The following is a 15,478-nucleotide window of genomic DNA, read 5'->3' on the forward strand; positions in this document are numbered from 1 at the left end:
TTCCCATTTGTTTACTTATTCATTTATGTATTTATTTATATTAGCAATGGATGCATAGATATTTTAAATAATTCATTTTTGGTCAAATATCATTCTTTGGAAAAGAGTAAATAGACAAGAATAAAATTTAAGAAAATAGGGAAAAATAACATTATAAATTTGGTTTTCCATTTAAACAAGTTAAACTTTTAAAAATTTATCCATTTGTTTTATTCTTATGTTGTTTAAGTTGAAATTATTTCAAACACATATTTTAAAAGAATAAACAATCATTTGGCATTAGTGTACAGGCACTACTGGGACATGTACTAATACATTCTGGACTCAGGTTCAGTACTTCTTTTGCAACTGCTAATACCACAAACACTATTCATGTACAGACAACACAATTAAAAAAAAGATTTATTTATTTAATTTATTTTTGGCTGTGTTGGGTCTTAGTTGTGGCACACAGGATCTTCGTTGAGGCATGTGGGATCTTTCGTTGTGGCATGCAGGCTCTTCACTGTGGCGTGTGGGCTTCTCTCTAGTTGTGGCGTGTGGGTTTTATTTCTTCTCTAGCTGTGGCACGCAGGCTCCAGGGCAAGTGGGCTCTGTAGTTGTGGCACACGGGTTCCAGAGTGCATGGGCTCTGTAGTTTGCGGCACACGGGCTCTAGCTGAGGCGCACGAGCTCAGTAGTGGTGGCGTGCGGGCTTAGTTGCCCCGCGGCATGTGGATCTTAGTTCCTGGACCAGGGATCAAACCCGCATCCCCTGCATTGGAAGGAAGATTCTCTACCACAGGACCACCAGGGAAGTCCCAACAACACAATTTTTTTTTTTAACATCTTTACTGGAGTATAATTGCTTTACAATGGTGTGTTAGTTTCTGTTTTGTAATGAAGTGAATCAGCTATACATATACATATATCCCCATATCTCCTCCCTCTTGTGACTCCCTCCCACCTTCCCTATCCCACCCCTCTAGGTGGTCACAGGTGCTATGCAGCTGTTTTCCCACTAGCTATCTATTTTACATTTGGTAGTATATATAAGTCCATGCCACTCTCTCACTTCGTTCCAGCTTACCCTTCCCCCTCTCCATGTCCTCAAGTCCATTCTCTACATTTGCGTCTTATTCCTGTCCTGATCCCAGGTTCTTCAGAACCTTTTTTTTTTTTAGATTCCATATATGTGTTAGCATACAGTATTTGTTTTTCTCTTTCTGACTTATTTCACTCTGTATGACAGACTCTAGGTCCATCCACCTCACTACAAATAACTCAATTTCATTTCTTTTTATGGCTGAGTAATATTCCACTGTATATATGTGCCACATTTTCTTTATCCATTCATCTGTCGATGGACACTTAGGTTGCTTCCATGTCCTGGCTATTGTAAATAGTGCTGCAATGAACATCGGGGTGCATGCCTCTTTTTAAATTATGGAGTTCTCAGGGTATATGCCCAGTAGTGGGACTGCTGGGTCATATGGTAGTTCTATTTTTAGTTTTTTAAGAAACCTCCATACTGTTCTCCATAGTGGTGGCTATATCAATTTACATTGCCACCAACAGTGCAAGAGGGTTCCCTTTTCTCCACACCCTCTCCAGAATTTGTTTGTAGATTTTTTGATGAAGGCCACTCTGACTGGTGTGAGGTGATACCTCATTGTAGTTTTGTTTGTTTGTTTGTTTGTTTACCGGTACGTGGGCCTCTCACTGTTGTGGCCTCTCCGGTTGCGGAGCACAGGCTCCGGACGCGCAGGCTCAGCGGCCATGGCTCACAGGCCCAGCCGCTCCGTGGCATGTGGGATCTTCCTGAACCAGGGCACGAACCCATGCCCCCTGCATCGGCAGGCGGACTCTCAACCACTGCGCCACCAGGGAAGCCCTCTCATTGTAGTTTTGATTTGCATTTTCTAATGATTAGTGATGTTGAGCATCCTTTCATGTGTTTGTTGGCAATCCGCATATCTTCTTTGGAGAAATGTCTCTTTAGGTCTTCTGCCCATTTTTGGATTGGGTTGTTTTTTTTTTTGATATTGAGCTGTATGAGCTGCTTGTAAATTTTGGAGATTAATCCTTTGTCAGTTGCTTCATTTGCAAATATTTTCTTCCATCTGAGGGTTGTCTTTTTGTCTTGTTTATGGTTTCCTTTGCTGTGCAAAAGCTTTTAAGTTTCATTAAGTCCCATTTGTTTATTTTTGTTTTTATTTCCATTTCTCTAGGAGGTGGGTCAAAAAGGATCTTGCTGTGATTTATGTCATCTGACAATACAATTTTTTTTATTAGTTTCTGACAATACAATTTTTAAAAAATGAAACTTAATGTGTTTTTAAGACATTTATGAAGCAATTGATATATACTAAATAAAATAAAACTTTAAGTCAAAGAGTTCTGGTTTCAATAATGGCAGAGATGTTTGTATTAGATTAACCCCTTCTCAGATAACAATTATAAACTATGGAAAAAATATTTTTAAATAACAAAGGCACTAGAGGTTGACCAAAAGTAGGCAGAAATTGGCGGGAGATGTGGACTGACTTTGAAAAAGGAGAATCACACTGGGTAAGATCCATGTTTACATGCTTTTTCCCTGAGGGTACTCAATAGGCTATTTGGTGCAGGGTGACTAAAATTCAGTTAGAAAGCCACAGCCTATCAGCTTGAGATGTCAGAAGATGGAGTTCAGGGCAACCATAGTGGCTAGAAATTGAGAAGAAAAATAGAAAATAGAAAGAGACGAGTCAGGGAGGAAGCATCAAAACATGCATATAAATTTCCCTCAAATCCATGGCTAACCCTCAAACTACTTACATAAATGGGAGACTCCAAATATTCCAATGGAAAGTAAAAGCTAGAAGACTGAAAGATCTGAGCAGAGACTCCAGCTCCTGCCCATGAGGGGAGACAAGGTTTTGAATTTGATTCCTACTAAATTAGAGGGGCTTAATAGGCATCTCAAACTTTCCACTGAAAACTTAGAAAGACCCTGCATTTAGACTAAAGAGTAAGTCTTCAGGACTAAGGGATGTGCCTCAGGACTAAGGTCAAAACCAAAACACACCTGCCCTAACAAACATAAACCAAGTACAAAGTCACAGTGGTCAGCCAGTAAGATAATCAGAGGAAGATAAAAGAAACCAGTCTCCACAATGTATTGTTTATAATGTCCACTATACAGTCAAAAACACTAGACATGAGAAGAAGAAAACAAATGGGACCCATAGTAAAGAGAAAAAGAAATCAATAGAAAATGACCCCAATATGATCTAGTTATGGGAATTAGTACATAAAGGCTCTACAGAAGCTATAACAAATATGTTCAACAACTTAAAGAAAGATACAATCACAATAAGTAAACAGATGGAAATTTTCACCCTTAAAATAAAAAACTAAAATGAACCAAACAAATTCTAGAAATTAAAAATTTACTGGATGGACTTAAAAGCAGGTTGGAGATGGCAGAAGAAAAGGCCAATGAACTTCAGAGACAGATTCAACTGAAATAATCTGAAGAACAGAAAGAGTAAAAGAAAAAAAGAACAGAGTCTCAGCCACCTACGGGACAATTTTCAATGCTCTAACATTGTGTAATTGGAGACCCAGAAGAGAGGCAAGAATGGGGCACAAAAAGTTATAAAAATAGTGACCAAATATTTCTAAAATTTGGTGAAAACCATTGGCTTACTGATCTAAGATAAGCAAACCCCAGAAGATTAATACAAAAAACCCCAAAATCAGAAAACAAGACCTAGGCCCAACACAGTCAAAACTGCTGAAAACCAATAACAAAGACAAAACTTTAAATGCAGCCAAAGAAAAAAGGGATGCTGCATACATGGGAGTAACAATATAAATAATGGCAGATTTTTCACCATAAACAATGAAGGTTAGAAGACAAGGGAACACTATTTTTTTTTTTTTGGCTGCACCTTGTGGCTTGCGGGATCTTAGTTCTCCGACCAGGGACTGAACTGGGCCCTTGGCAGTGAAAGCACCAAGTCCTAACCACTGTACCACCACAGAATTCCCTGGGGAACATGATTTTTTTAAGTGCTAAAAGGAAAAAACTCAAACCGGGTTTCTTACCATTAGAAAAGAGAATTACAAATATGTAGAGGGAGAAATCTAAAACAAACTCTGTGTCACTGTATTGGAACTGGAGGTATCAGTGTGAACTCATGGTTTTCAAAACATATAATATAGATGTAAAATAAAAGTTAATGCTTAAATCTTGGCTTCTAAATACCATTCTTCACTAAAAAGAACCATAGTTCCCTGGAGAAATGGTTGATTCCAGGACTGGACAGGGTAAATACAAGATGAACCTGGAAACACTCAGGGAATGTTGGACATACATCAGAGGAGCATAGATGCCAGCCTAAATGGGCTCTCATTGGCCCAAAATGGAAGAGTATTAAAATAAAATAAAATATATTAATAGTTCACAATCTGTTGAAAATAGGACACATTTCTTGAAAGACACAAATTACCAAAACTGACACAATGAGAAACAGAAAATCTAGATGGCTCTATATCTATTAAAGAAGTTGAAATTATTAAAAACCACTCCACATAAATTAAAAAAAAAAATCTTCGCACAAAGAAAACTTCTGGCCCAGGCAGTTTCACTGGTGAATTCTATTAAATATTAAGGAAGAACATCAGGATCATATACAAACACTTTTAGAAAATGGAGGAGGAAGGAAAGACTTCCCAACTCATTTTATAAGGTCAGCATAACCCTGACACCAAAACATGACAAAGACATTTGAAAAAAAACTACAGACCAATATCCCTCATGAACACAGACACAAAGCTTCTTAATAAAGTCAATTAATGTAATTCTCCATATTAACAGAATGGGGAGGTGAATTTGACAAAATTAAACACCCATTCATGATTTAAAAAAAAAAAGTCCTCAGCAAGCTAGGAATAAAAGGGAACTTCTTCAATCCCATAAAGGGCATCGAAAAAATTTCAACTAACATCATACTTAGCAGCAAAAGACGTAATACTCTCTCACAATTGGGAACAAGGCGAAAATGTCCTCTTACCACATTTATTTAACATTATAGGGAGGCCTTAGCCATTCAAATAAAGCAAGAAAAAGAACAAAAGGCAAATAGGTTGGAAAAGAAAAAATAAAATTCTCTTTATTCACAAATGATAGGAAACAAGGTCAACAGTCAAAAACCAATTGCTTTATATAATCTAGCAACAAACAGAGAATGAGAAAAGTTTACAATAGCATTGACAAACATTAAATACTTAGGAATAAATCTAACAAACTATGTGCAAGAAATGTACACTGAAAACTAAAAAACATTGCTTAGAAAAATTTAAAAAGACAAACGGAGATACAGACCCTGTCTGCACACTGGAAGACTCAATATTATTGAGAGGTTAATTCTACTCAAATGAATATATAGTTTCAAAAAAATCCAAATCAACACCCCACAGACTTCTTTCTAATAGAAATTCGAACTTGATTCTAAAATTTACATAGAAGTGTAAAAGTACCTAGAATAGCCAAAACAATATTAAAAATTAAAATGTGGAGGACTCACATTACCTGATTTTAAGAATTATTAAAATTACAACAATCAAGACAGTGTAATATTTGGTACAAGGATAGGCACCTCTAAAAAAAATAGAGGACTTTGAGCTCATCTTCTGTGTCATGCAGGGACATGAAGTAGGAGTTGGTCAGTGCCTCAGCCACTGTTACCCTTTGCTCTGCATACAGCAGCAAGCAGCCTCTTTTCCAGGAGGTTCGGAAATAGACTACACTTGTACAGCCAACTGATTTTTGACAAAGGCACCCATGTAGTTCAATGGAGGAAAGGAAAGCCTTTTCAACGATGGTTCCAAAACAACTGAATAAAAAAGTATGGGGATTGTACAACACAGAGAATATAGCCAATATTTTATAATAACTATAAATGTAGTATAACCTTTAGAAACTGTGAATCACTATAATGTACACCTGTAACATATGATACATCAACTATACTTCAATAAAAAAATATAAATAATAAATGAGCAAACAAATACTAGCCAACCAAACAATCAGAAAATAAGCACAATAAAATGTTAACAATAAACTGCAGGAAAAAATAAATAAACTATCTTAAAAATTTTCAGTCAAAAAAAAGCATGGGGAAAATAATGAGCCCCAAACTCTACTTCACAGTACACTTAAGAATTAATTTGAAATGGATCAGACTTCAAGGTAAAAGCTAAAACTTATAAAGCTTCTATCAATAGAACAAAACCTAGAATATCTTCATAATCATGGGGTAAGGGTTGATTGGACTTCATTCAAAAATTAGATACTTTTCATCAAAACACACCATGAATAAACAGGCAAGATACAGACTGTGAGAAAATATTCAGAACACATATCTGACAGAGGACTACCTAGAACTCAATAATAAGGCAGACAATGCAATTTTTTTAATGGCAAAAAAACAGATACTTCGCAAAAGAAAATATGTGAATTGTCAAAAAGCACGTGAAAAAGTATTTAACACATGCTCACCAAAAAAGCTTAAAGAGCATTCACAGCAACTTCATTTATAAAAACGGAAATAGCTCAAGTGTCCATCAAAAGAATGGAAAACAAACTGTATATTTATTCAATGGAATTTACTGTACAATAAAAGAGAATAAACCACTGATAAACACAGAAGTATAGATGAATCTCATAAGCATTATGCTGAGTGATAGTGAGACCCCCAACATGGATGATTCTATTACATAAAATTCAAGAAAGGCGAAACTAATCTATGACAGGAATCTGATCAATGTTTGATTGATTCATTGTTGGTGGGGAAACTGGGAAGGAGAACAAGGGAACTTTCCTGGGTAATGAAAATGTCCTATAGCTTGATTGGGGTGGTGGTTACACAATTGGAAAGACATCAAAAATTTATTGACTTATGCAATTAATATCTATATAATTCACTGTATGAAAACTTTATTTCAATGAAAATATAAAAGTCTGCAGTTAATATTTAGGGGATAAAGTATTAGAGGTCTGTCCAGTTAATTAATAAAAATGTTATTTTATTTTTCTGAATAAAATAGTCATGGCAGGTAGAAAACTAATTTTTCCTCCAAAATTCCTTTTCCCCTCAGAAATGAGTATAACACACTCAGGGGAACATTAGGGGACCTGCGGGAGTTTCTAGAGTAAGGATATATATAGGTTTTTATTTTCTAGACATTCCATCTGTAAAATGGGTATATGATCTTCTTTTTCCCCAAAGGAAGTCACCTAGATTAGTAAACCAAAACTGATCACAGTCCTTAGACCACTCTGAAATAAAAAGGCTTTCTAAAGAATCAAATATTTTACATTCAGTATTTTACTATTATTAGACTCCTTCCAGCTAAATAAACTAGTGAGTATAAGAGCCACAGGCAAAATAGGTTCTGTACCCAGGCAACATCTGAAAAGGTAGCTTCATTGCTAAACCAGAGACAGAGAATTTTGCGTTACAGTACTTTAATATGTTTTTATATTGCATATAAAGCACATAAGCATAAACCAGTAAGATGCCTTGCTGAAAACTACCTTCTTTGTGAAAGCAGGCTGTAATTCTGAACAAGTTTTCAATTTTCACACTGCTGCTAGGGTAAAACATTTTAAAGAGTTTAATTTTTTACAAGGGATTCAATGACATAGGATTATCTAACAAAGTAATGGCTAATCAATAGAAGGTTTAGTTGTCAGGTGAAACATATAACACACTAAAAGGGATTGACTGCCAGACTTCTCCTTATTTACTAGAAGGTATATATTTAAAATGACACAAACTTGTTACCTGCATTCTTTTAACCTTGCAAAAAGTTGCTTAAGAAATCTGTTCAGCAGCCCTACAGCAAAACAAGATACAGTTGTAATGAAAATGGTTAGTAATTAGGGGGTGGGGAGGGGTACACAGGGACCTTCAGATTATATATATATATATATATATATATATATATATATATATATATAGAGAGAGAGAGAGAGAGAGAGAGAGAGAGAGAGAGAATATATAGAATATATATTATATAATATTTATATATACTATATATATAACATATAGAATATATATATTCTGTATATTCTATATATATATAATGAGATTCAGATTATATATATATTTTATATATATTTTATATATAAAATAAAAACATCAAATCAAGTCCCCAGCAAGAATGTGGGATAAAAAAGCAAACTAAAAAGTGACATCTAGGAAAGGTGGAACTGGGCTTTAAAAAATGCCACAATGATGCTACCAAATCTCATTCAATAGATGCAAAGTTGTATCTGATCTCATTCCATGTTGCTCTTAGGGCAGATTTTTTAAGGATTCACACAACTGGATACAATAGCCCCTCCCACCTTTTTAATGGTACATCCAGATTAAGCACTGAACACAAAATAAATTAGGCCCATATGGACTTCAACCAACATATAAGCTGTTTCCTTTATAATTTATGCACAATATCTCAAGTCTCTATATGAAAATACACTTTTTATGGTCATTACAACCCAGGAGTTCAATAATAGTTTTTCTACTAAGTCAGCAATTACACAATTTATCAAAGAATGATTACACTGAAATAAAAATAAAACAAAACACCAACCCCCTATACAGTCTTCCTTCCTCAAAGTAATTTTAAGAAAGCTGGTTATTAAATTGCTTGTTTTTGAAGAAGGGTTTTTGTAGCTAGACACAAATTGCAAAAAACATAAAAAAAAAAAGTTATTAGACTCTGAAGGATTCAGCCAAAGTGGGAAGTTAAATAAACAAATCACTTCATCAGACTTGGAAAGATCATTTTTGTCTTACTTAAGGGACCTACATTAATTACCTTTAAGGTCTTTTATATGGACTATTTAAAATAAGTACAATTTATTTATTTATTTCAAATGAGGTGCTTCTTCCAAAGTATTAAATAATGTCTACAAATGCAAAAGCATTTTTATAAATAGGTAATTAAAACAGATGACTAAAATTAAGTCAAGCTGCAAAACATTACCCAGGATGCACTACTGTTTGTTTGTTTTTTTAATAAACATTTCAGGCAATTTTTTCCCATCCAAAGCCCAAAGCACTTCAGGAAAAAAAAAAGAGGTAGGAAGTTTCTTAGGGGGAAAAAACACACATATATAATGAAATAATGCCAAACCCTAAACTGAAGTATTTACAAGATAGTCCCTGAAGCATAGTTTGTCATATTGCAATTACACCTTGCCTACTGCCAAGACAAAGTGCTAACTATTGCCACTAGGGGGAGAAATGTCTTAACACAAAGCAAAGGCAGATAGGGAATGGATTTTCTTGAGCAATTATCAGAACAAAGCTCCCTTGGCTGTGTGTACCTTCTAATTACTCAATACAATTAAAATGACTAACCTAAAACAAATAGGAAAAAAACCTGTCTGCCTGATATCAGGGACTTCATTAAACCTTTTACCCTCATCAATCAAATCAGAAAGAAGGGAAATGCCATTATATACAAACATTACAGAGCTATGAAAGGAAGTAAATTCAATGAGTTTCTCTCCCCCCTTTTTTTTAAAGGAAGAAAAGAAGTGGCTCTCTTGAAAAAAGAAATGTCGTGGTATTTACCCATCTGGATGCTGCTTGAAAACAAATTGTCCTCCAAAGAGCAGAAATACAGTATGTTTTCTCTCAGTTCACTGGCTTATGAATGACTTTTTGTTGTTGTTGTTTTGTTAATACACACGATAATGTCATTTTCTGTGTCAGTGATGTGCCTGTTCCTCCTACTCAGCCAACTGTATAAAGGAGCTATGCCAATCAGACCTCCATGCTTACACGGGGTTGTTTTAACTTTTAAGTTCTTCACCGCTGTTTTTTGTGCATCTACTCCAAGGTAATGTTTAGAACAACATAGGAATCTGGGGGAGAGGTGGGGGAAGGTGGTAGGAAAGGAAAACAGCTACTTATTCCTTCTAAAAGGCTTATGTAGTTCCTTTTATAAGGCCCAGTCATTAACAGAAGATGACAACAGAGTCATTTTTCTTTCAGCTGACAATTGTGACATTTTTCCAGCAGCATGCAAGGTGTTGAAAACCTAGCAGCTGTTACCTCCTGGGATGAAGATACTTTTTTATCCTCCCTTGACAGTTTAACTCAGTGGGTCAGCACCTTTAAAGACTGCAAAGTATCCTTGAAGAGGATGGAAGCTTGAATTACTGCTCCCTCCCTAATCAATGTAAACCCTCACTGCAGGTGAAGTCTCCATCTATAGAGGTGCATGGGGGAGGAAAATGTAATGCCCTGAGCCAGATGGTTTTTATCTTGTTTTTAAAGAATAAAGGAACAAGCTAACAAGGGAGACAGCTACTTTGTTAGCTTCTTGGCCTCTCTCATGGCTTTGCATCCCCAGGGTTCCAGCTACACAAGAGAAAGAATACAGAAAAACGTAAACACTTAAAGAAATATAACTAGAGGGCTGGCATCACGCTGCTTTCAAAGAGTTGAGAGAGCACTACTCAATGCTTTATTTATCACTACCCACGTTCTCAGGATGGTAAGTGGACACATACACAAAGGGAATGGGGGATGGGAGAAGGATTAGACAGAGGTCACAATTTACTCAATTACAGAGAAAGGCAGGGTTGACAGATCCTATTAGCACCAATGTGAAGCAAAGAAGGAGTTGCATGTTGTAAGGTTATGTTTTCAAAAAGTAATGAGTACTTTCATGTATCCTCTCAGGCCTTTGCCCTTGTTTGCAGATATGAATAAAAGCTATGAACACATTTGCTATGGTTTTCTTGGCTTCACATTCTAGGAATAAAAGTAAAAAGAAAACTGTAGCTACTTTGTACGTCCTTTAAATAAAAGTTTACACTTAATGCCAAGATGTCAGAAGATTATTCAAAAACTTAGAAAATTTAAAGAATACATTGCATTACTTTCCCCCACCCTGACCTCTACTGCCTTCTGATGTTGGAAATGAAATGGAAAAGCAGGTATACAAAATGACTTGGTGACACAGGGAGTAATGTCTCGTGACTTTCTCCTTCAATAGTTTTTTTCTGCTAGGTCTTTGTCAAGTTTTGGAATTATGGTTATGGTAAACTCATAATACAAGTCAGGGAGTGTTCTTTCCTTCTCTATTTTCTATTTTGGTGTTATTTATTCCTTAAACGTTTGATAGAGTTCACCAGGAAACCATATGGGCCTTTTAATAATTCAATTTTTTTAATAGACATATGGCTATTCAAATTTTGTTTCACCTTGTTTTGGTTTCAGTAAGTTGTGTTTTTCAAGGAATTCGTCCATATCATGGAAGAAGCCAAATTTTTGGCTTAAAGTTATTTGTAATATTCCCTTTTACCCTTTTAATGTCTGTAAGACTGTAATGATAATACTTCTTTCAGCTCCTCCAGTAGTTAAATAACTCCAAGTTTTAACAGGCAGTGGTCATATCCTATCAACAATGGTAAAACTATACTTTAGAATAATATATATAAGCTCTAAAATTAGTTTAAAACAACACTAAATTTATTAGAACATAACTTGGCATTTTAAAATCAGTGGTGAAAGAGTTCCTGAAACCCCATTAGAAATAGTCTGCAAAAGAATCTCAAGGGACTGGCCCACATGATGCAAATCCTACCTACATCAACACTAGGTAAAAGGCAGCTTTGACATCTTTTTATCTATAATAACTTGACTAAAGGTGGGGTGGGGGGAGCAAATGGCACTTCATTATTGTCATATGCACTGGCGAAAAGAGGGAGTTTAAACAGCTTATATACTACATCCTACATTAAAAAACTTGGCGGTGGTGTAATCAAGTTCAGGGCAATCCTGGACAGCTGCCCTGTGACCCACTTCTATTGACCCCTGCTATTCATCATTCATCCCTAAGACTGAGAGGGCAAGCTCCTAGGGAGTGACCACCACAATAGACAGACACAAGCCAACAGTAATCTGGTTCGAGCAAAAAACCAGATGGCACTGCAATAAATTTACAAATCTGCATTCATGGGGCTGTTAAAACACCCAGAAGCTAAAAGACTCCGAGTGCCCCAGGAGGATCTCCTACTTCCCCATTTCTAAAGGCCATTTCTCTTTCCAAGAACATTGAGTTCATGCTCTTCACAAAGAGAATGGAGATAAAACCCTTTACAAAGAAAGGAGGAGGAAAAGCCTCATGACCTAATTAATCTCCAGAGCTTGGATCTCAACACTGAATGACAGATATTAGAAAAATCAGTTTGGAGCACTAGGAGGACAAACAAAAACAAACCCAAAAACGGTTGTTATATTAAAGCAGAGGGGGTAAAGAGAACCTGCTAAAAAAGCAATGAAAAAAACATTATTTCAAATACTGCACACAACAGATCTTGCAAGTATAAAATGATTCAATAATGTATGCATTTATTTTTTAAATGAATCAGATTAGTCCCATGTGTGACCTGCTGGTCCATCTGTATGTGCTGGACTTAATAGGCACGATTCTCTCTCTTGCTTCAGTTTGAAGTATGAGAGAGATAAATTTAGTTTAATTTTCAACAGATCAGCCTATCCATTTTCCAAATGGACCATCTGGATCAGCCTATTAAAATTAATTTATAACTTTGCAGAGTGAAAATTCGTTTGTTAGCTTAAATAAAGTTGCCAAAACTTTTTGTCATGTCATTGTTTTCTGACAGTTGTTTCTGTATAGTGGGGCAGAGTGTTTCCACCTCCAGATTTATCTTAATTCAATTTTGTCCTATATATTTAGATTTATAGATTAGGTGTTTATCTCCAAATAGTTAATGCTCTAACTGAACAATATCAATCCCTGATCTTTTGGCTATTTAACAAAGCTTCCTGAACTGATTCAATTCTACTTACCACACAATTATTTTTATAAAAGAAATTTTGCCCATCCAAAAATGTTTTAACATATAGTAAATAAAAAATGAGTGTCACAATTTCAACTACTTTTCCCCTAAATTAACACTGTCTACAACCTATAGAGTTAGAAGACAGAAGTAGAAATGCTTTGGCAACACTGCGATCTGGGTTTCAAATCACTGACTTGCTAAATAAACAAGTCATCGAATCTCTCTCAGCCTCCATTTTCTTCATCTATAAAATGGAAATCATATCTAGCAACTTTACAGGGTTATTGTGAGAGTGAAGTAAAGTAAGTATCAGGTTCATGGTAGGTGCTCAACAAATATTTAATCTCTTCTTCTTTTTCTTAGAATAATGCCGTAAGTGCAAGTAAAATAAAATTATTTTTACTACTGCTGGCAATACTGTAAGAACTTGTTTTTGTTGCCAGCGAGGGATGGAAGATGTTAGAGGTTGCTACAGGCAGTGAGAAGAGCCAATTTTTTGACTAAATGTTTTTGAACATTTTAATTTTTAAAAACAGAGCACCATGGAACTGAACTTTCAAAGAGAAAGTTTGAGGAGTGGGGGCACCGTGGTGAGTAAAAATTATTTTAAAGTTGTCATTAATAATGGCCTTTACTTCTAGAAAAAGCAAACAAATATTGCTTAGACTAAAAGGAGCTAACTTCATCATAGGTAGATCTCTTTTGATTATTATTATTTTTTAATGTATGAAAAATCTTAATAGAAAAGTAAGGTTTAAAGAGGACCATTCTACTACCTGCACTTAAGATGCACTTCAAGTTATTTTTCCAAGGAAGCTTTTCTTTGATTTTGTTTTCACTACACATAAACAATTGACTGCCCTGTACTTGTATACCTAGGATATTTTTTAAATGATTGGGAAAACAATGTAACTGACTGAAATTGATGGCTAGAGCCAGACCAACTTCAGAGTACTCTTAATTTAAGCTCCAGTACTTAACAAATGGCAAATTGAGGGTTTCCTGTCTTTTATTTTGTTGTTGGTAGCTTTTTAAGTAAGACTGAATTTCATACCTGTCTAAGTGAATTCTTCTCTGGTATTATCTTCCTAGGGGGTTCGCCATTATTACAGTCTTCTCTCTCTGAGGAATTCTGTGAAAGAAAGTAAGCTTTAATTCAGTTCTCATTATCTTCAATCTTATTCTGTGGGAGTAAACTGAATTACATTTTTAATTCTGTAAGCTAGAATACCGTGTATATTTATGCATTTGTTCATTTGAAGATTTATATACATACAGACATACACTTATGTAAAGGAAAACATATGCCCATGTATATAAATAAATATAGGTAGGGATCTAGGTAGAAAAGTATTTCATCTATATTTAAGCACTGCCTAGCAGATCATATTCATTATGTCTAGTTTATTGTTCTTTGGCACTGGACACAAGAAAGCTCCAGTCTATACTTAGCTGATAACAACTTAGACCAGGATTATTGCCTTCTCTTTTAAATTATTAGTTTTAAACCATAGTAAATGTTTGATTGGTCCAAGTTCTCATGTCTGGATCCTAAAAACAATTAGTTATTTCTCTTCCTCTTTTCTCTGATTTGGTTTTCTTTTCTTTATTAAAAAGAGCATAGTGCTTAGTTAGCTCAAAGCAATAAAATTTATCAGTAGTTTAAGATTAGAGTCCACTCTTGCCATTATACTTCAAACAGCAGCTAGAAGGCCCTAAAACGTCAGTGAGATTTTTAAATACTTAAAAAGAGGGAAATAACAATTCAACTGCAAGCAAGTTCACAGTTCTAAATATCAACAGAGTAAAAGCCAACCCACAAAATGGGAAAAAATTTTGCAAATCATTTATTGATAAAGGATTAACATCCAGAATACAGAGAGAAGTTGTAAAAACTCAGCAACAAAAAAACAGAACAACCTGATTAAAAAATGGGCAAAGAACTTGAATAGACATTTATCCAAGAAGATAAACAAATGACCACCAAGCACATGAAAGGATGGTCAACATCACTAATCATTTCAGAAATGAACAGCAGAACTACAAGGTACTTCATGTTCATTAGGCAGGCTACTATCAAAAACAAAAAACAGGAAATAACAGGCATTGATGAGGATGCTGAGAAATTGTAACCCTTGTGCACCTTTGGTGGGAATGTAAAATGGTACATCAGCTATGGGAAACAGTATGGTTCCTCAAAGAATTAAAAAAGGAATTACTATATGATCCAACAATTCCAATTCTGGGTACATACTCAAAAAAACTGAAAGCAGAGTCTCAAAGAGATTTTTTTTCGGTACGCGGGCCTCTCACTGTGGCCTCTCCCGTTGCGGAGCACAGGCTCCGGACGCACAGGCTCAGCGGCCATGGCTCACAGGCCCAGCCGCTCCGCGGCATGTGGGATCTTCCCGGACCGGGGCACAAACCCGCGTCCCCTGCATCGACAGGCGCACTCTCAACGACCACGCCACCAGGGAAGCCCTCAAAGAGATATTTTTATGTCTGTGTTCATAGCAGCACTATCCACAACAGCTAAAACGTGTAAGCAGTCTAAGTGTACACTGAGGGATGAATGGATAGGCAAAATGTGGTATATACATACAATGCAATAATCTT

General features: G+C 35.6%; 1 protein-coding gene across 11 annotated transcripts in view; it reads right to left on the reverse strand.

The window, feature by feature from the left end:
* The window catches only part of BTRC (beta-transducin repeat containing E3 ubiquitin protein ligase), a 191,760-nt gene that overhangs the window by 76,510 nt on the left and 99,772 nt on the right, over positions 1–15,478 (reverse strand). For 8 of the 11 annotated variants that reach the window (XM_081222502.1, XM_081222500.1, XM_081222493.1 and 5 more), the window contains one exon: positions 13,917–13,994. The exons of the other annotated variants lie outside the window; for them this stretch is intronic. In XM_081222502.1, coding sequence (XP_081078628.1) covers positions 13,917–13,994 — 78 coding nt within the window. The remainder of the gene's footprint in view (positions 1–13,916; positions 13,995–15,478) is intronic. 11 annotated transcript variants of the gene reach the window in all.

This window comes from Mesoplodon bidens (genome assembly GCF_964165515.1).
Source record: "Mesoplodon bidens genome assembly, chromosome: 1".
In the NCBI taxonomy this organism is placed as follows: Eukaryota; Metazoa; Chordata; class Mammalia; order Artiodactyla; family Ziphiidae; genus Mesoplodon; species Mesoplodon bidens.